Raw genomic sequence first — 19630 nt, forward strand, 5'->3', positions numbered from 1 at the left:
CGCACGCGGGTGACGTTACTCTCCGGGCATGGGCAGGTGCAGGAGGTGGCGGTGGCCGGAGTTGGGCCAGCGGTAGCGGCGGGAGAGGAGGAGGCGGAGGAGGAGGGGGCTCGGACTCGGCCGTGGTTCGGGGACAGCCGGGACACCGCAGCGCCTCCTCTCCGCTCCCTCGCCCCTCGGGGACGCTCCCCCTCGCGGCGCGGAGGGCGGCGGGCGCGGCGCGGCCATGGCCGAGGAGCCCAGCGCGCTGCCCTGGTCCATCAACAAGGATGACTACGAGCTGCAGGAGGTCATCGGTGAGCGGTCATTGGGGTTTGGGGGGGTGCAGGGTGCCCCTCGGATGTGGGGGTGTGAGTCCGCTGAGAGAAGGGGGGGGGGTCCGATCCCCCTCAGCTGAAGGGGGATCCTGTCACACACCGCGCAAAGGAGTGGGACTGTGTGGCTTCCCCCTCCCACAGCCATGTGAGGGTGTGGGAGCGGGTGTTTCCCCACACTGAGCTGTGTGAAGGTCTAGGGGAGCCCTCAGCTGAGGGGGGTGTCTCTCCCCCCACTCTGAGGGGTGTGAGGCTCTGGGGTGCCCCTCAGCTGGGGTGTCCCGTCGCACACACCCCGTCACGGACTGGGACGGTGTGACCTCCCCCCCTCCAGCCACGTATGTAGGAAGGATGTGAGAGGCTCTGTGCCCCCGCCTCTGGGGCACTCTGAGGGGCGTCAGGGTCTGTGGGACCCCTCTGCTGAGGCTGCTGCCCCTCCTCATCTGTGTGTGGGGCCCACGGAAGGGGATGTGGGTCTGTGTCATCCCAGGAGAGGATTGTGGTGGTCGCGGGGACGCCCCCCTGGCAGGGGCTCCTTCCTGGCCGCTGCCCGCTCCTCTGGGCAGCGTCTGGGTCTCCTCGTGTCGGGATGAGTGGGACAGGATCCCCTTTGGGGGGCTTTGCTTCCCATCACGGTGTGGTCTGGGATGTGCTGGGCGTGAGGTGCTCAGCGGCAGTGAACTCCTGAGCTGGCGTGGACTCTCTCCTTCTAGGGCACCCCTGTTCATTTTGGGGCGATCACCCGTCTCAGCAGTTTCGGAGCCCCGCGCTGCTTTGGTCCCTGCACGGAGGGTTTGGTAGAGCCGCCGAACGAGCCTTTTACCCCGGGATTTTGCTGCTGCCGTGCGTTTTCATTCATTGTCCTCAGCTCGAGGCCCTAGTCCTTGCTCTCTCCATTAAACGATTTTTTTTTTTTTTCCTTCTTCACTCTCTCTTGGCGTTAAACTGCCCAGTTACCAAAGGCCTCCCGCTGGACTGATTTATTGGCTGTCTCGACCATTTTGTTGGGGTGTGTTTGAGGGATATATTGCTCTAGGGCGAGTGTGTGACACATCAGAGGTGGTGCCACAGGTGACTCTAAGGTCGGTGCCTCCCGTCTCACCCTCCGGAGACTCGGAATGAAGCGGCAGAGTGGCAGGGCAGGCTCCCGGCCAAAGGGTTTTAGGAAGGAGGTTAATTCTTTGAGTAATCTTTGTGGAGTGCTTTTATTTGAAGTTTCTGGATGACGTAGCACTGTCATGCCCAGGCTTTCCATCTCTGGCTTGTTTTCTGTTGAGGGTTGGAGAGTTTGTGAAAATGCTGTTTTAAGAGATTAAATTCTTAGCATTGTTTTAAAATAGGAAGGAACTAAAGCTGTGGAGTGGGGGAAATCCTTTGGAAATCCCTGTTGCTCTGTGGGATCAGGCTTTGTCCTCTCCCTCTGCTTAGAGGGAGCAGCAGTGCTTTAGGAAGGAGACATACACCCTGTAAAGACAGGGAAGATGTAATCCCACAGACCAACCTTTAAATCTCCTCTGGAAGATGTGCCCTGGGGAGGAGGATGTTCAGCCTCCCTGAGGAGCAGGAGATACAGGTGTGGGGAGGAAGGGGGAGGACATGCCACCAGTTTCCTGGGGAAAGAGAACCGAATTTCTCATAGGAAATACTTCCTTTTCTTTTGAGAGCCTGCAGAGGGGTGTGTTGTGGTGGCAAAAAGCAAGGATTTGGACCTGACTAATCAAGGGTGGGAGCAAATGCCTCTGTGTAGCTGGGGAGCGGGGTGGGATGGAACAAAAGGGAATGTAAATACACTTCTGCTCTTGGGAGAACTTGCTGCTGGAGATGCACATCCCAAGCCTCACAGTACTGGGAGACACACAGAGATGTGTTGTCTCATATTAACTGCCAGAACTTGGGGAGAAACCTGGGAAAAGTGTTGAGTTTCTTCTGTATCTTCACTGTCCCTCTGCAAACTGAGTTTCTGGATGTCGCCTGCTCGCTGAAAGGTTGTGTTGGCATTTTGGCATGTGATGGAGCGTACACTGAGATGTGTATATTGCAAACATATGGTTTCTCTTTTTAACTTTCCTGTCCCCTGCCCCCCCTTTACTCCTTTCAAACACTGCTGTGTCTGCCAGCGGCCTGGATGGAGATGTGACGCAAGTTTCCTAGCACGTATATGATTTGTGGGACAAAATGTCACTGTGTTAACTGAGCTGGACTGCCTTGCCTCCTGCTTCATGTCTCCTGTAAACCTCAAGGGTTTTTTGGTTGGTTTTTTTTTTTTTTTTTGAGCTCTCTTTATAACTGAAGGGCTGTAAAGGTTCTTCAGCATGGAACAAAGAGATGTTCTGCTGTGGAAAGAGATGAACCTTGTACCGGTGCTTTTAAAGGATTTAACTTGTTTCCTGAAATGAAAAAAAAACCCACATTAGTCTTAAAATTTAGAGTAAATTTGGAGATTACCAGCTCAGCTGTTTTTTCCACATGGAATAATGGAAATCCATTTGTAGTCCAGTTCTTTAATTTGTACTATTTTTGCCTGAAAATAGCCATATGTGGCTTTTATTGGATGGTTCCATACCACTCAAGTGCAGGAATAGAAAAAGCAAGTTTCCTACCTGCCAAGAGAACCTCTACTGTAAAACTGCTCCCCGGATTCTGGCTAATACTATATATAAATAAAAAAGGATTACTCAGCACTGGGGATGACTCATGCCATTATAAAGGTGTGGATTAATATCTGTGTTGATTATACTTGGTTAATGTTAATAACTGCTGAGTAGCCTCCTTAGGCTTAAATAACTTCTGGTACTCTGAATCGAGGAACTTTGATCAGAGGAGAATCTGATTTCATTTAAAAAAACGATAAAATGCAGGTGGGGTAGAGGAAGCAATTTAAAAAGCATTTCAATGAAACGTACCCCCAAAGTAGTGAGAGTTCTGCAGGTGAATAGGGCCTCTGGAGATGCTGCAATTTTTATCTAAAAAGCAGAATATAGTCTGTGCCGTGGTTGTGAAGGTGGTTGGTCTTCTGAGCGTGGATTGCATATAAATTACTGCAGTCTTCTTTTTGAAGCCTGAAAAAAATTCGACCTCATGCTGCTTGTGCTGATCAGATACTCACACATTCAGGTTCCCCTGGATCTCACAATTCCTCTTGGAAATGCCGGTAGCAGGAGTGAAGTTGGTTGGAACTGGGTCATTCTCGTTTTGCTACTTTTCTGGGAAGATTAGAGCCGTGCTGACTGTGCCTGTTTGATTTAGGAGCATCCCCTTTGCTGCGAAGAGCCCATGCCAGAAACAGGAGATAAATTAGTGGTGGGAGTGCTCCCAGGCTCTGTTCCTGAGCCCTCTCTCCCCTGACAGATTCCTTCGCAGCCATGAGGACAGCGCAGGCTGCATGAACAGATGTGGTGGGAGTTTCTTATCCCATCAGAAATCAAGACTAAATTGAAAATTGAAGTCACCATTTTAGGAATGATTAGTTTTCTTAATGACTCTGCTTCAAGTAGCTTTGGAGTTGGGTTTTGCATGTGATCGTGTTGATCTTTTGGGGCTGAAAATTAGATTTCTATCTGTGTTCATCCAGCCCTGTGTGTGGGAACTTATTTTTTTGTGGGTAGAGAGGAACTTCTTAGAATTAAGGTGTCTGCTCTCCCAAATTTTATCAAGATGTCCATGCTCATCTGTCTGGTGCTTGTGTAAGAATCTTGTGCTGAGAAATCATGGCTGTTGAAAAAGAGCAGCCTGGAGGTGCTGGCCAGGAGCAATCAGGGTGTTTGGATGTAAAAATCAGGCTGGAATGGGAGGCTCTTGTCCAATGATAACTGCAGGGGTTGGGTTTTTTTTTTGGAGTGTGGTGTTCGTTGCTAACTGTGGTGCCTGTGTGCTGGCTACAGCCAGTTTCACACGCCTGATATTTAAAACCCATTCAAGAAAAATGTTACACTGTACAAAATAGAACTGCCTGAGCTCTAAATGGAGTGTTTAGGATTCAGTCTTGGTGCCATATGTTTTGTTTTAGCATTTCCTCATGGATTCCCACTCCTCCCCCCAGCTTTGCTGAGCAAAATTGATTCCTATACTGTATTCCCAGTACTCAGGCTGGTTAAGTCATTTGAAGACTTTCTTTGTGTCTTTCTTTCATTTTTTTTCCACATGAAGCTGGTGGAAAAGTCTTAGTTGTTTTATATTATGTTAAAAGTCACATTAAATTAACTTTGGGCAATTGTATATAAGTTAAAAAATGAGTGGTCATTCATAATACTTGGTCTGCTTGGGAATTGAAGTGGGAGATGCTCAGTACCAGTTTGTCTGCTGCTTGGACGTAGACAAATATATCTTGTGTGATCCTGAGTGCAACAGAATAGCCAAGCTACTCCTGCATCCAGGCTACCTTTCCTCTGGATACTTGACACATCTCATCTCTTTAAGTCCTTTGATACCATTGCCCTGCTAGAATTAGAGCTGAACTAAGTCACTTTTCACCTCTGAGGAAGTGAAAGCAAAAGGTGTTTGGTTGTGCATGTGCCTTTTTTTAGTGCCTCTGTTGTCTGTGTGCTGATAGGAAGGAGGATAAAATGCACAAGGCAGCAAAACGAAGGCTTGCAAAGCCAAGCAGTGATGAAGGAGGCTGGCTGGGAAGAATGGGTTGTTAGCCTTGCCTGCTGGTCGGAGGGGAGAGCAGAGACAGATCCCTCTGCTTTCAGCTATTCCAGGATATTAAGGAAGAAAACAACATGCAGGGTGTTTCTTGTGGAAGAGTTCACACTTTCCTGGGCTTGGTTTCTATGTAGCAGTTGCTTCCAGTACCGTTAGCTACCTGGACCGATTAATGTTTAACACTTCCATTTCTCAAGAATCCATTTAAATAGTTCCAGTTTAATACAAATATCTTGGCTGCTGCTGGGCAGTGTGCCTGTGCTGTGCTCCTGAGCACACCTGAGGGGTGTACGTGCTGCCTGACAAATGCATCCCTAGGAGGCTTCTTGCTTCTGCAGCTGTTGAAATCTTGAAGAGAATCAACTCTTCCCCAGAATGTTTGTCTATTTAAACTTGGCAGCATCTCTTTTCTTTCGGAGTGTTAGCAGCTTGCCCACGAAGTCAGAGTCTAGAGATGTAATCTTTTAATAAAAGATGGAGCTCTTTAAAATGATGGCAATAACACTTATTGCTAATTGCATTAGCGCGTTGCAACAAACTGTGTCTTCGTCAAATTTTCTTGGAAGATTTCCCCAAAAATGGACAATATCCATCATAAATCTCTGCAGCAACAAATTTAGCTGTGGACATGCTAATGGAGTGCTTGTAAACTTGGTGTTATTAAACTTTCTTAATAGGGAGAGACAGACTTGAGGGCTTTGTGGGTGTAGAAGAATAGCTGTTAGAGCAGTGGAATTTGGCATTGCAAAATCTTTGAAATATCAGGATGCTGGGGCTTTCCAGACAAGTTCAGCCTATTATCCTGCGTTCCCTTTAGAATCAAACAACCGAGATGCAGATATGAAGGACTTGGCTCTTCAAGTTGCTGCAGTTTCCTGTGACTTCACCTAAGGGAGTTCAGCCTTGACATTTCTAAAAAACACGTGGAACTTTGTCTCTCTTCCTGGCAGCCACACGGGAAAGTCTCGGAGACAGGGTTAGGTCCCTGGCTGACAGGCAGTCCAGGCTCTTAATCAGGAGGTCATAGCTTCTGGTGTGTGAGAAGAGATGGGGTACCTCTGGTAGGAAAACAATGCATATACTAATGAAAGGAGCAAGACTAAGAACAAAATCCAACTTGCCTGGCTTGAGTAAGACAAGACCACTTTAGCAAATCCTTTAACTGCAGCTGAGTGGCAGCAGGGGTACAGGTGCCTGACTGGGCCCATGGTACTGAGTGAGAATTTCTCGTGTCCCTCATGTGCATGAACATAAATGAAGGGACTGACCTTAGTGTGGGGTTCTGTCAGCCCTAAGTTTGATCCCTTAACTTGTCTGAGCATGTTGTTTGCCTTGAAACACTGCTCATGAGTGGGGTTTTCATGTTAGTCATCACAGCCTGCATATTTCTTGGTTTTAACTATATTAGGTGGTCCTGTCACACAGTAAAAGCAGGTAGAGATTTGTGGTGATACAAATGCACAAATGAAAAATCCAGTACTTCTTTTCACAACTGCTCAACAGCTGCAGCAACCAGCAAAATTTTTTTTCTAAGTCCCTTCTCTCACCACTCCCCGAGGTTCTTAAAGATTGTTATTTCCTGGTGTGCACCACTGCACACAGATTTCTTGCTTAACGTGAATTTTCTTGTAATTAAGAGAAATTCCATCCTGGAAAAAACATTTGGTTATGTGTCAACCTCCATCAAACTGGAGTCTAATGTGCCTTGCCAGGATTTCTGAGACCACTTTGGTTCTACCCACTGGTAAGTCTGCAGGGGATGATTCTCTTCCACTCTTAAAGGCTTAAAGATCCCATCTGTGAATGAAGTGCAGAATAAATTCAGAGCACTGATTCACTTTCTCACCAAATTACCATATTAGGCAAATCTTCCTTTCACCTCCCATCCCTTACAGTTTTATACAGCTTGTGCTGCATGCTTGTGAAACGACACCTTCAAAGTCTGATAACTCAGTCAAATTAAAGTGCATTCGTGAGGGAATACAAAAAAGTTTTTCTGAATGAGGTTTTAATTTTTTGCCAGATTTCAATTTTCTGCTCCAACTGCCTTGTCTTGAGTGTTTGGGGCGAGGGAGAGAAAAAAAAATAGTGTTTTCTTTAATTTCACTGTTGCATGCTAGACTGACTTTATAGCATTCTCCCAATGGATATTTCCTTTGGGCAGGAAATGAGCCTATGTAAATTCATTCTGGAAAGAAAAGGTACAAGCAGCTGTTAAGGAATAGTGTGAATTGAAATACTTCAGTGATCATCTCTTACTGTAGTAAACCCTCGTTGGGTTTTGCCAGAGTTTTACTGTTTTATAGTCATGAATGGTAATTTAAGGACAAACTTTACTCTTATTGCTAGCACCTTGCTATTAATAAAGCTGTGTGGGAGGATGCTGTTCCCATTTCATCCATCCACAGAGTTGAATTAAGTTAAAACTGCAGAGTGAAAATTTGACCTTGAGTACCCACCTCACTTCTGGTGAGCTCTGACTCAGCACGTGGCTTGTCCAGTGGTATCCTCTGCTGGCTTGTTGTGTGGAAGGATTGAAGTTGGCTTTTGCCTTAGAGCAGAGCTAATTGACAAATTTTACAGTTCGTTACAGGGAGGGTGTTGTCGGGTAGGAAAATGCCTAAAAAAACTCTTTGTGAGTGTGGAATTGTGTTGAGGTACTTGTGGCAGGGTGTGAGATTATTGCATCTTGGGGCGGTTCAACATATGTTTTATAAAAATGATGGTTTACTAAATATTGGATGAAAGCTCCATAGTTACTGTTGGACAGGTTGTGCATTTTCAATTTTGATTCTCTCTGAGCTAGGCTCTTGTTCATTTTCAGTCTCCAGGGGATTTTAAGTCCATTTCCTTAAGTTCTGGGGTTCATTCCAGCTTTTCTGAGAAGGAAGCCCTGAAAACAGTGCAGAGTATTGGAAAATGATGGTGAGAGAGCACAATAATGGCTGTGGGATGAGAGCACTTACAGAATATTTTTCTTAACAAAATGATCAGCTCGGCTGTGCTCTGAGCTGATACCTGTTGAGGTAAGTGGGGCACTGAGACTGCAGTTGGGAATCTCAGGCCGTCTCCAGCCTCAGGCAGGCAACACAGTATTAGGTTATCTTGATGTCTTGAAAATTCGTCAATTAAAGACCATGCTTCTTGTTGTGGAGTAAACACCTTTCCTGCAAACTCCACGGAGATGGAGTTAATGATGTCAATTTTCAGAGCAAAACCAGAAAGCTCCTGTCACTTTGCTGAGACACAGCTAGTGAGGACTCCCAGGGTGGTGGAGTTCAGTCCCCTGCTCTGGCTGATGCCAAACTGTATAATCCCTATACTGAATTAATGAATGCTTGTGCTGGAAATGGCACATGGGGGAATTAGCGACACACGTTCTATTAAACACTCAAACCTCCCTGTGACCCTGTCATTGCTGGATGAAACAGCTGCTTAATGGATTCCCCACGACAGTGAGAAGTAACAATGCCTTGTCTTTCACAGCACATGGCTGAGGCTTGGTGAATTTCTTACACTGCTTGCTTTATGTTCAGGCTGTGTCTGCAAGCACAATTCCCGCTGAAGGTGCAGGAAAGCTCAACCTTGGTGTTTGTGCTGTCTCCAAACCTTAAAGGTTTTGATACGAATGTCTCCAGTTTGTGATTCCTCAAGATCTACCGATGGAAATGGAGTTCTTTGGAAACTTGATGTGTTATGTCTTTACTTCCTAGGCCACTTCTTTGTGACCCTTTCAGTCTCTCACCATGCGAAGTAGTCATAAAATCATAGAGTCATGGGATCATTCAGATTGGAGAAAACCTTTTAGATCATCAAGTCCAGTCAATTACACTGCACCACTGTGGTCACCACTAAACCTTTTCCCTAAGTACCACATCCAGTGTTTTTTGAACACTTCCAGGCGTGGTGATTCCACCACTTTCCTGGGCAGCCTGTTCCAGTGCCTGACTGCTCTTTCAGTGAAGGTGGTTTTCCTAATATCTGATATAAACCTCCTGTGGTGCAACTTGAGGCCATTTCCTCTCATCCTGTCACTTGTTACCTGGGAGGAGAGACTGACTCCCACCTTGCTACAGCCTCCTTTCAGCGACTTGTAGAGGACAATAAGGTCCCCCCAGGAGCAGCAAGCAAGTTGAAAGGTGAAACCATAAGTTCCATCTTTCACTAAAGTAAAAATAGTCATTGAGGATGCCAATTGCTGTCTAATAAATAGCTTGGTATTAACAGCTAATAAATACCTTGGTATTGACTTGCAGCAAACTGTACTTCACCGGAAAAAGCATCTTGAGCATGAACAGTCTTCCTGCTGAACGACTCACCAATGCAAATCTTACTCCAACAGCTGAGAGGCCTGATGAACTGGCAACCTCAGCTCAGTTATTTGTCCAGATCCTAAGGCTCAGGATGGTTCTCGTTACTCTTGGTTAAAGAATGTAATTTTTAACTAGTGGGCTAATCTTTTGTGCTGAACGGACTAATAGATGCAGAAAATCTTTACTAGATCAAGATATTTGCTGAAAAGAAAGGATAATAGCCTTTGAGAGAGGATATATCTGATACTTAAAAGCTTATTTACCTAAAATAACCACGGTACTATCAAACATCTGCACTGTAAGCAGACAGATTGTTCTGTTGAGTGGAAACCCAGCCAAATAAAATATCCTCTACAGCTGACAATTACATTTGAGACAGAGTTCAGAGATAAAAATTGGGAGGGAAGAAAGGAGAACACTGGCTTGGCTACTGTACCAGCACTGTGTTTTGAGCCTTGGTGATACCTGATGACAGCCAGCATGATAATTACATTGCTGCATATACTATAAAGGCAACTGACAGTGATTAAAAGGGAAGGATGAACTTTCTCCACTAAAGTTGCTGTGTTTGGAAATGAGATGTTTGAGCCTGCTTCCATCGTGTAGAATTAGCACTGCATAGCTGCAGTGCCCTTTAAATTAGCCAGAGATGTTGGCACAAAATCAAATAAATATAATTGGTTTCAAACTAAAAATCTAATTTAGGCATGCTAATAGCATCTTAAGTAAATGTGGCAGGTCACGCAGGACTTGTGTAACTGGCCCTTGGAGCTTTCTGAACTTACTGCCATGGGGAAAATGGTCTCGGAGGCGTTCTCCAAATCACCTGGGTACCTTGGACAGCTGGAGGGTGTTTTATTAAAGGCATGATGGGAATGTCTGCTAGTCTGGACTTATTTGGGATGTTGGGAGGGCTGTGGGGTGTTAGGCATACAGCCAAGAGCAGCACCCTCTGCCGCCCTCTCTTCCGTGCCTTGGTGTTTGCAGTGGAAATTTTGGAGGAATGTCAGATGGGCTGATGCTCCTCCCTGGCAATCCTCTCTGCTGGTACCTTCTGTGGCCAGTGGCTTTTCCCCTGTCTTTGTTTTCCTTGCCTGTCTTGCTCTGGTGTGGAGTCTGATGCTGGGGGGCTGCAGCTCTCTGTCATAGGGAGGCAGTGGCAAGCTCACCTAGGCTGCCTGTGTGTGGGCTGGTGGCTGCAGATGAGCTCAAACAGCAAAGTGACCCAGTGACAACTTTGTCACGTATCTTGCTGACATGCTTTGCATGGCCAACACTATTCCTCTCCCCGTGTTCCAGTCCTGGCCTGTTTTGTATTGACAGGCTGACCATTTTCTCTCCAAGCCTGTCACTTCTCTGCTTAGTCTGTGAGGATTCTCAACCTGAATGTTTGCTGAAGGTGGAAAACAGATAACATTTTTCTGTGTTCAGGGCCTAAGAGATACTGCAAGATTTTTGAGAGAACAATGCAGTGTGGGGTGGGGTGAAGATTTCCATACGACTCCCCTTCCTTTCTGCAGAAACCTTGGCATTGAGTCATTTAGATGACAGTAGCTAACCTCTCTCCAGCTTAGAAATCAATGCCATTTATTTATTTATAGTTTGGAGTTCAGTGGGGCCATGGGGAGATGAAGCTTGGGGTATTGCCCATTAGTTGCTGATGGCTCTGAAAATAATACTGCGAGTGATTTGCTTTGGGTTTATATTCCTTCCTCTGAGTCTGAGACATGAGTTAAAGACTTGGGCAGTAAGTCTGCAGCATCAAGTGTTTCTGTATTGATGGACCACTGGAGGGAAAGCATGTTTAACAAGTGCTGGCAGCACTATGTGATCTTTGCCGGCTTATCATCCTTCTCCACTGTACATGGAGCACTAGGAATCTTGAGAAATACATTGTCTTACATGGGCAGAAACCTCTGAGCTCTGGACATGGAGTGTGGTTTTCAGTGGTATTCTCAACTGTGAGAGCTCTTGTCAAGATGGTGAATAACTCACTGTCAGCAAGTTTACGTGCTGTTCAAATGTTTTGGCTCTAATTTTAATTGGACAGCAGACTTTCAGAATATGCTTCTCCTTATTCTCTGAAATTCTTTGAGCATGCTTGATTAATGCTGGAATATCAGTTGTCTGTTGGACACCGCAGGTGCTGACATAAATTGAGCAAAGACTCTTAATATTTGAGAAAGACACATAATGGTGTCTTAATAACAGAAATCCCTCGTATTGAGAGTACTGTTTGAAATCTTTGGCCTCACATTTTGCACAGAATCTCAAACTACTTGAGCTCTGGATATACTGGAATAAATGATCAGAGAGCATTGCAAAGCAATACACCTACAATTTAAATGAAACAAACAGGAATTGATGAGTGAAAATTGCTTTTTCCTATTCCTCCTTCAATTCTTCAGTAAAAGGTGTAGACTGTAGTCGTCAGATGTGCTGGTGTGAAATGGAAGTCACTTGTATTTAAGTCTTAATTCTCTGCCTGCACTTGTAACCTCCCCATCCTTGCCTTTCTCAGGGTGTTGTCCAGCACATGCCCTGTGTCTTACTGTACCTGCAGCCACCTTTGGCTTGAACCCAGCTGAGTGTTCCCAGCACTGGGCTGTGCTCAAGGTGAGCCTGAACCACGAATGAACCTGCTGCCTGCAGTGATGTGAGTTAGGCTGGGCTGAAGGGTGGGGCAGCATTTGACATTGATCACACGGAAATGCAAAGTTTTAAAGTGATTTATTTCAGTCAGGGTTGAGCTGTTGTTCCTAAAGCGTTTTCATCAGAAATACGAGGGTAGCCACTGCCTTGTAAATGTGAGAGTTCAGCTCTTAAGCTGCCTGCAGGATTGCAGCATGCATGTAGTGCAGGTCTCTTCATATGTAGTGTGTGCTTATGCTGTGAGATGTGGTCTGTGGAGATGGCTGGTTTTCCTCCATCCCCCATATAGGCTTTAAATTTGGCTCCCTCACAACTTTCCAGTTGAATCTGCTTTCACTTTCTGCCTTTGCTTATGCTTCTCTGATTTATTTCTTCCCTGCACTATATTAGCAAGTGTTTCTCTCCCTCTTCTCTACACAGTATCCTTCCATCTCCGCTGTTGATCAAACACTGCATGACTCGAGTTGAGAGAAGGTGCACAAAGTTAAACCTGGCCTTTTACTATCTCTGCCAGGGTTTTAACTAGATGCTTGTGCTGTGGGTGTGTCATCCTTCAGCTTGTAAAGAAATGGAAAGCCCTGGTTCTTCTCTCAATAGGCAATACTATTCACAGTAAATTTGGATTGGGAATGAATTGTGGAAAGGTGTCTGGGAGTGAGTGTGGCTGTGTTGGTGCAGCTCTGGGAGCTTCCTGGGGGTAGGTGCATGTCTGCACTCCCATGTTGCTGTGGGAGGGGAGCTGTGCTCACTTCTGTGCCTTTGTAACTTTTTTGTGTCTTGGCCATGGGTTATTGCTCTGCTGCTGCTTCAGTTTACCACAGGCCTCCCAACCAGGCACAGAGCAAACCCAACTGAATTCTCCCTCACTGTTTTTGCTGCTGTTCCCAGGGTCTCTAACAGCAGTACTCAGAGCCAGCTTGCTGCTTGAGCTCACTCTGAGCAGTGCTAGAAGCACCCAAGTGATCCTCCTGCTGATTAGGGGCTTTAACTCCTCTTCTAGAATCGTTAACACTCTTCCTGCAGTGCCATGCTGAGTAGATGATACTTTGCTGTAAAGCATTCCCCTCTCCACAGGTAAGCAGACTTTTTGCCCCCTCTGTGGCAATACTAAGAGTATGTCCGAGTCCTGTTATGAATTCCCTTTGGTTTTATTAATGCTATTTGTAGCTGTTATTGTAGATGGTATCTTCCATTTTGTAGTAAGAATTTGGCGTGTAGGGGGGAGATGGCTTGAAAAACATATTCAAGGACCATTAACATTGCATTACTTCACTCTTCATGAATCGTGGGGCTTGTGCCAGCAAGACTTTGACATCCAATGGACTCTTGTTACCAAGTCCTGCTTGGGGAAAGGAGTATTCCCACCCCATGCTGAGTTGGCTGGAAATTTGAGAGTAGGCTTTTTTTATTTTCTTTTTTCTTTTTTTTTTTTTTCTAGCTTGTTTTTAGAAGCAGCTCATTCTTTGTAAGAGGACTCTTCTCACCAGAAGCCTCAAATGAGGAGCAGAAAATAGAGGCATCACTTTGCCTTCATAGGAAATGGACCAAACAATGCAAGATCGGTCTGAATTTGCAATCCAGTATTTAATTTCTGGTTTAATTAGATGTGTATTTGCCCTGTGCTCTGTAAGAATGCATAAGAAGTTCTATTCCCAGTCTTGTTGCTTCTTGTTTTATTGCTGTATTGTCCTTGGAATGAGTAATCGGAGCAGGGCTCCCACAGCTCTTTGGCATGAGGCTGTCAAGAGTTGAAGCATCCAGAGATGGAGTGAGCCTGCAGAGACACGAATACCGAGCCTGGGTTGTAAAGCATTAAAGGTTTCCTGGGCTTTGGGGTACCTGGGACCTGAGAGTCACTGCTTGGTCCAGAGCAGCCTTGCAGGGAGGTGTTTTGTGTGCATTGTTCATAAGAGGAAAACCCGGGGGCACAATTATAAACAGAGCCTGCGTCACGAGCGGCTTTCTGGCACCGCACTCCAGATAGTGGAGGATGGATTCCAGATCTCGCTTAAAAATAGAGAGGTCGTGTGTGTGCAGGGGAGGGTGGAAGCTCTGGGCAGGATTGTGTGGCGGTGTTTGGCTGAGCATTGCCCCATTCTGAAGGAGACTTGGGAATGTGACTTATGGGGCAGGTGGAGAGCAGGATTTCCCCAGCCTTGGAAGAGTTGTTGCTGTCCTCAGCTATCTAGTGGGAAGTTCTAGAGTAGATGAAGCTGAATTGCACAGAGGTGCATGGTAAAAGGCCAAGGTTGGGAGCAAAACTGGGAGATCTGATTAGTTAGCGAGGGGGAAAAAGTTTACCATGTGGGTGGTCAAACACAGAAACAGCCAAAAACATTGTAGAAATATCTCTTGATAAAGAAAATCCAAACTAGACTGAATTCAATGCTGAGGAGTCTGTTCTAAGCTGGGATTTGATCCTGCTTTCAGGAGGAGGGTGGACTAGAGGTTCTTTCAAACCTAAATGGTTTGTGATGTTCGTTTGACCCTGGGAAAGTATATTTCCTCTGCAGAGGGGATTTGGTACTGCGCTAGGACAGATGCTACAAGACTGTTATGGAACACATGCCCTGTTGATTGTAACAGCTTTGTGAGCAACTGAGTTGCAATGAAGTGAAACTTTCACATCTCTGAGGGTGCCTGAAGTAAATTTAAAGCTCGGGCAACACTGTTTTGTGAGCCCTCTTTCCATGTAGCTACTTCAAAGTGCTGTTGCACGTGGTAGGAGAATACTATCCTGGAGCCAGGATTTGATGCTTGTCTTGTGACTGTTTGGCATGACTGTTCATTGCTTAAGCAGATCTCTCTGCCAAGAGGATCTCTGGCTTCAATTGCATTTGCCTGGGAAGAGGCATGGGTGCAATTCATCCCAGTCTTGCTGGGAGAGCTGCAATGTCCTTTTGAGGCTGCAGAGATTCAGTTAAATTGGAGACAAATTGTGTAGGGACATGCTGTGTCCTCTGGTCAGTCCCCTGTCTTTCCACTCTTCCAATTAGCCTTGAAATAATTGGTTTCCATTAACTTCAGCTGAGATCTCAGCAGGTTTGTTTTTATTTTCAGAAATGGAAGCTTAATGTAAATTGTGGAACTGTAGAAGAGATGGTATTCAGCCTCCTTTGAAAGCTGATGCTGGGCTTTCATGGGGAGTTTGACTCAACTTAAGGAGTTCAGGCTGGAGCTGTGGATGCTGAAGGTACAGGGACCATGGATCCAGAGGAGATAACCTGGAAAATCAGGCTTCAGTAACTGAGTGCTTGGGGACTTTTTTTATTTGGGTTATTTTAATCCTTTCAGAGATTGGTTTTATTTCAGAAAAAGCCATTTAATCGTAGAAACATGAAAGAAGCCGGGGTTAGAAAGGGTATGTTTTCCTCTTAAGGCGGTGTTTTCTAAAGTAGGTCGTGACCCTCTTATGCAGGAATTTTGCAGCTGCTATCCTAAGGGTTGGAACTATATCTGAGAGCCTTACAGAGGCAAAAGCAGGGGGTATTAAGCAGGTCTTAATACCCATTTGGGGTCTCCTTCCTCCCCATCATCCTTCAACAAAATGATCTCCTGCTTTTCAGGAATAAAGCAGCAAGCATTTGGCTGTGCCTGGTTTTCATTGTTTTGCTAAGCCGTTATGTTGGAAGAGATTACCCAGAGAGCAAATTTTCTCCGAAAGAGGCTGAGAGAGGGGAGGGAAGAGCCTCAGCACTGACCTTGATCAGAGTGTCTTGAGGTGGGGAGCGAGTGGGAACCCAGCACAGGAACATTAATTAACCCTGTGCTGCCCACATCATCGGGACTGCAGTTGGCTCTGATTGCAGCAGATCTGTGGCTGCTGGGAGAGTTGGTTTGTTCAAGTTGTGCTACCCTGGCACAAACTGCCCTTGGGGTTTTTCCTGCCCATAGCAGCCCAGGAAATCTCTTCTCTTCCTGCTGTTGCCCACATATTTGTTACCTGCTCCTAAACTTTACATAACTTCCTCAATGAGCTTTTTATTTTTCTCTCTGTTGGTGTCATCTCTCCCTATGCTTGTTTTCACTTAGCAATGTGTTCAGCATCCTTGCTGCAGCTTCTCTCCTTTCTTTCTCTTGCCACCCTGGCATTTAATAAACAAACTGTGTGGCTGCAAAGCCTGAAGCCCATGTTGCCATGTTTCCTGAAGTCTCCAGAGAAGCATGGAAACCCGTCTTTGTTTGGTCCCAGAAGCTGCTGCTGCCACCAAAGAGCAGCTTGCTTGTGGCACATCGTGCTGCAGCTTGGCTTAATCCTTGCTTGATACGCTTTTGAGATTTCATTGTTTCTCTATAATTAGTGCTACAGAGGAGCTGAAAGAAATGACGAATTAGCGGGAGAGGGGGGAGTGGGGAGAGCAGGTGGTGATCGAACTAAAGAGAGCTGCCAGAAAAGTAGGAGCAGCAGGGAATTAAATGGGAGGAGCCTCGAGTTCAGATGATTCCCTGCCATGTGCCCAGAAGGATTTAGTTTGGGATTTCATTACTGTTCAAATAATGCCATACACTCATAACAGATCGGGTCCCTGTAGGCTGGGGCATTGTCCAGCACTTAGTGAAAAGCAGTTTTTGCCCTGAAGTCCTAGTGAGCATTGATCCCACAGACTCAAGGACTGGAAAGGAGCTGTAGCTTGAGTGGTCCTGCTTTTAATTAGGCTGCATCTATTGTTTCTGGTGGTAACATCCTAAAAGAATAAAACACAAAGCTATTCTTTGTGTGGTGACTTCTTTAAAGCCCTGGACTTCATCTTGTGAAGGACTTGGTTCACAGTAATGATGTTGCATCTGGATTGTAAGAAGCACCTCTGCCAGTTGTGCTTACACAAGCTGGGTTTAACTGGCACAGAAATCCTGGGATGTCATGCTGTGGGAAGCAGGAGTATGTTGACACAATTGAATGTCTGAGATATCCAGAAAGAGTCTTTGAACACAGATACCTGTGCTATGAGAACAGGTAGCTTTACAGATGGAAACACACTGAGAAACCAACTGGGGAGTGAAAAGGCTTGTGTGACAAGACAGTCCTCTGAGGTGCACAGTCACATATTCTTCCAGCATCTGGCTTGTGTTTTCAGCCTCTATTACTATGCACTAAGACATCCAAAGAAAGAAATCATAATACTGGCACTTTGAATGTGTCAGCAGCAAGATTTCTTTTGGGATCTAACTCTTTCCAAAGAACTGATAAAGTGTTTGTTTTTTTGTTCTGACTTCCAAAAGGCTATTGCTGTAGGGAGACCAGCAATCCTACGAAGTGCAAACTCACTTCTGCCTTATGTCACCACTTCTGTGTGTGCTGCTCTCTTTGTCTTGAGCCCTTGTGGTTTTACTTTTTCCCCGCATTGAAGAAGCAGCAGAAACAAACCGAGAGAAGCAGCTCTTGGGTGAAGAGGAGTAGGTCAGGGCCACCCAGGACTCCCAGTGAGTGGGAATTAATTTATGCTGGGACTGCTGCTTTCATGCTGGATTCCTGCACCTGCTGGGCAGTGACTACAGGGAGTACATATGGAGGTTTGTTTTTGGAGATGTTTGTCCTGTGCTTAATGTTGGGTATTTCAGCCCTGCTTCTGGCAGTCTAACCAAACTCTGCTGTCAAAACCTCCTCTCCTTGCTCTTTCTGAGTACTTTCTGTTAAATATCTGCATAGACCTCTCCATCATCTGTTATTTGCTCTAGAACCTGCTTACAGCACTCAGACTTCGTTTTTAAAGCCCTTTGTAAATATTCTTGCTGTTATTGCTGTCCTTTTCCTAATAACTATGTTTTGCCTTGTGCTATGAATAGTCTCTGAAAAACAATATGTGTGCAAGTAATAAATGGCCTCAGTCTTGAACTTCTTAAAAACCCATTTGCTTTGGGAAATAATAAAGCTTCAGCAACATTAGCATTCTGTGTTCTGCACACTTCTGCCTTCTGCCATTAAAATGTAAACTCCTGGGGACAGGGAGTCCTGGCAAGCTGCTGCTGATGTCCAGGGTGCACTGGCCATGCCATATAAAGGGAAGTCAAAGTCCTGTAGCACCCACTGTAGCAGGTGCTGGTTGAAGATTAGAGGAGCAGAGTCCCACAGTTCAGGGCTTTTCAATTTATTTCAGTGCAACTCAGAATGGAGCAGTTTTCCTCTGTCTTTCAGGGCTGAATTTCAAGCTCTTTCCCTCACCTGGAATTTGGTGTGAGAAGACTCTTGATGGTGATTGTAGGGATCTTCAATAGCCTTTGTTTGAAAATGAAAGCTTTTGCCCCCACTTTATGTGAATGTACTAGAAAAAGAAATCACAAAGCTTGTAAAAATATGCTTTACCTGAATTGCAAAATCTGGAAGTAGTTTCTATACTGTTAAAAATAGGAGAATCTGCTAAAATAGGTGTGTTACACTAAAATGCAGAATAGTTGTTTTCATTTCTCTTTAATTTTATTAGCAATTTTTAGGTATTTGCAATAGGAACATTTGAGCTATTTTCCACCTGTCCTACCCCCATTTTCTTACTGTGGATTTACTCCTTTCCAGTGAAGTGTGAAAATGTGGGGAACCATGATGAAGGTAGAAAGTAAAACAACAAGGTGTCCTATTGATGAGAGGTGAATGTTGCAACTGCTTCTGGAAGCCAACAAAAATGAACTTAATATCAATTAGATTTTAAGTCTCACAATTGCAAACTCCCTTGCATGTCAAAGGATATGATGGTGCTGCGTACTTGAAATCCAGAACTCCCTACTTGTAGCAGTTTGAAGGACTGTATGTTAAAATGTGGTATTTTTTTCCCTATTGGAATTTAAATGTTCTTAGGCTGTGGTTTTCAACCCAGAAACTGAGGCAGTGTGAGAGCTGGAGCTGAGCCTGCTTGAATGAAACCCACCTCGTGTCTTTGCATAAAATGAGGAGAGATGAGAACAGCAATTAGTGCATAAAAATATTTGAAAAATCTCATTAGTGTCGGTAGCAAAGAGTGGCTTGTTTGACACTTTGGGTGAACACATCAGGTTAAAAGTCTTTGTGACCTCAGTGACATATCTTTTAAAAGTACATGAGCAGAATCACTCTCTTATAAGGAAGCAGGAGTCTGGGGAGGGTTTTTGGTCTGCAGAGCTGTAATGATCCCTGGAAGGGATCATAAAGATCCACTTGTTTTTATTCAGTTTGCCCAGCACTTGGATGTGGTGGCTGAGCTGCACAGTGGGGACTGAGCTGGAGCTCTTCCACTGGTTTTTACCTTGCTCTGCTGTCTTTGCTATCTGGCACTCAGAATTTTGTTGTCTGGCCTCCCTCCCTTCCTGCTGGAGTCTGTAAGGTGTTGGTAACTCTCTCTTTTTCCCCCAGGGAGCGGAGCCACTGCCGTGGTCCAGGCAGCCTTCTGCGCTCCGAAGAAGGAGAAGGTGGCGATTAAACGGATCAATCTTGAGAAGTGTCAGACGAGCATGGATGAACTCCTGGTATGCAATCAGAATTGTCTGGGGAGCTGTATTTCAGTTATTTCTGAGATATCTCTTTGCCAAGTGCCTTAAAACCTTTCTTGAAGTGGGGTGAAGGTGAGGGAACTCGACTGACTTCATTAGAGGCAGCTCAGTTGTCCTGGTTGTGGGGCATGGTACTTAAAATGTTAAAAAGATCAACTGTTGTAAAACTTCAGACTGTTTGTTTAGAGCTCAGCACTTTGTATAATCCCTTTGTTTTGAACTGAGTTAATGTGCAAGTGTGAAGCTCTGCTG

At 45.3% G+C, this 19630-nt stretch overlaps 1 protein-coding gene across 1 annotated transcript in view; it reads left to right on the forward strand.

Moving 5' to 3' along the window:
* The window catches only part of OXSR1 (oxidative stress responsive kinase 1), an 87913-nt gene continuing 68283 nt past the window's right edge, over window positions 1-19630 (forward strand). The window contains exons 1-2 of the mRNA XM_038124607.1: window positions 1-296; window positions 19242-19354. Coding sequence (XP_037980535.1) covers window positions 227-296; window positions 19242-19354 — 183 coding nt within the window. The 5' untranslated portion in view covers window positions 1-226. The remainder of the gene's footprint in view (window positions 297-19241; window positions 19355-19630) is intronic.

The sequence above is a fragment of the Motacilla alba genome, chromosome 2 (genome assembly GCF_015832195.1).
Source record: "Motacilla alba alba isolate MOTALB_02 chromosome 2, Motacilla_alba_V1.0_pri, whole genome shotgun sequence".
Lineage (NCBI taxonomy): Eukaryota > Metazoa > Chordata > Aves > Passeriformes > Motacillidae > Motacilla > Motacilla alba.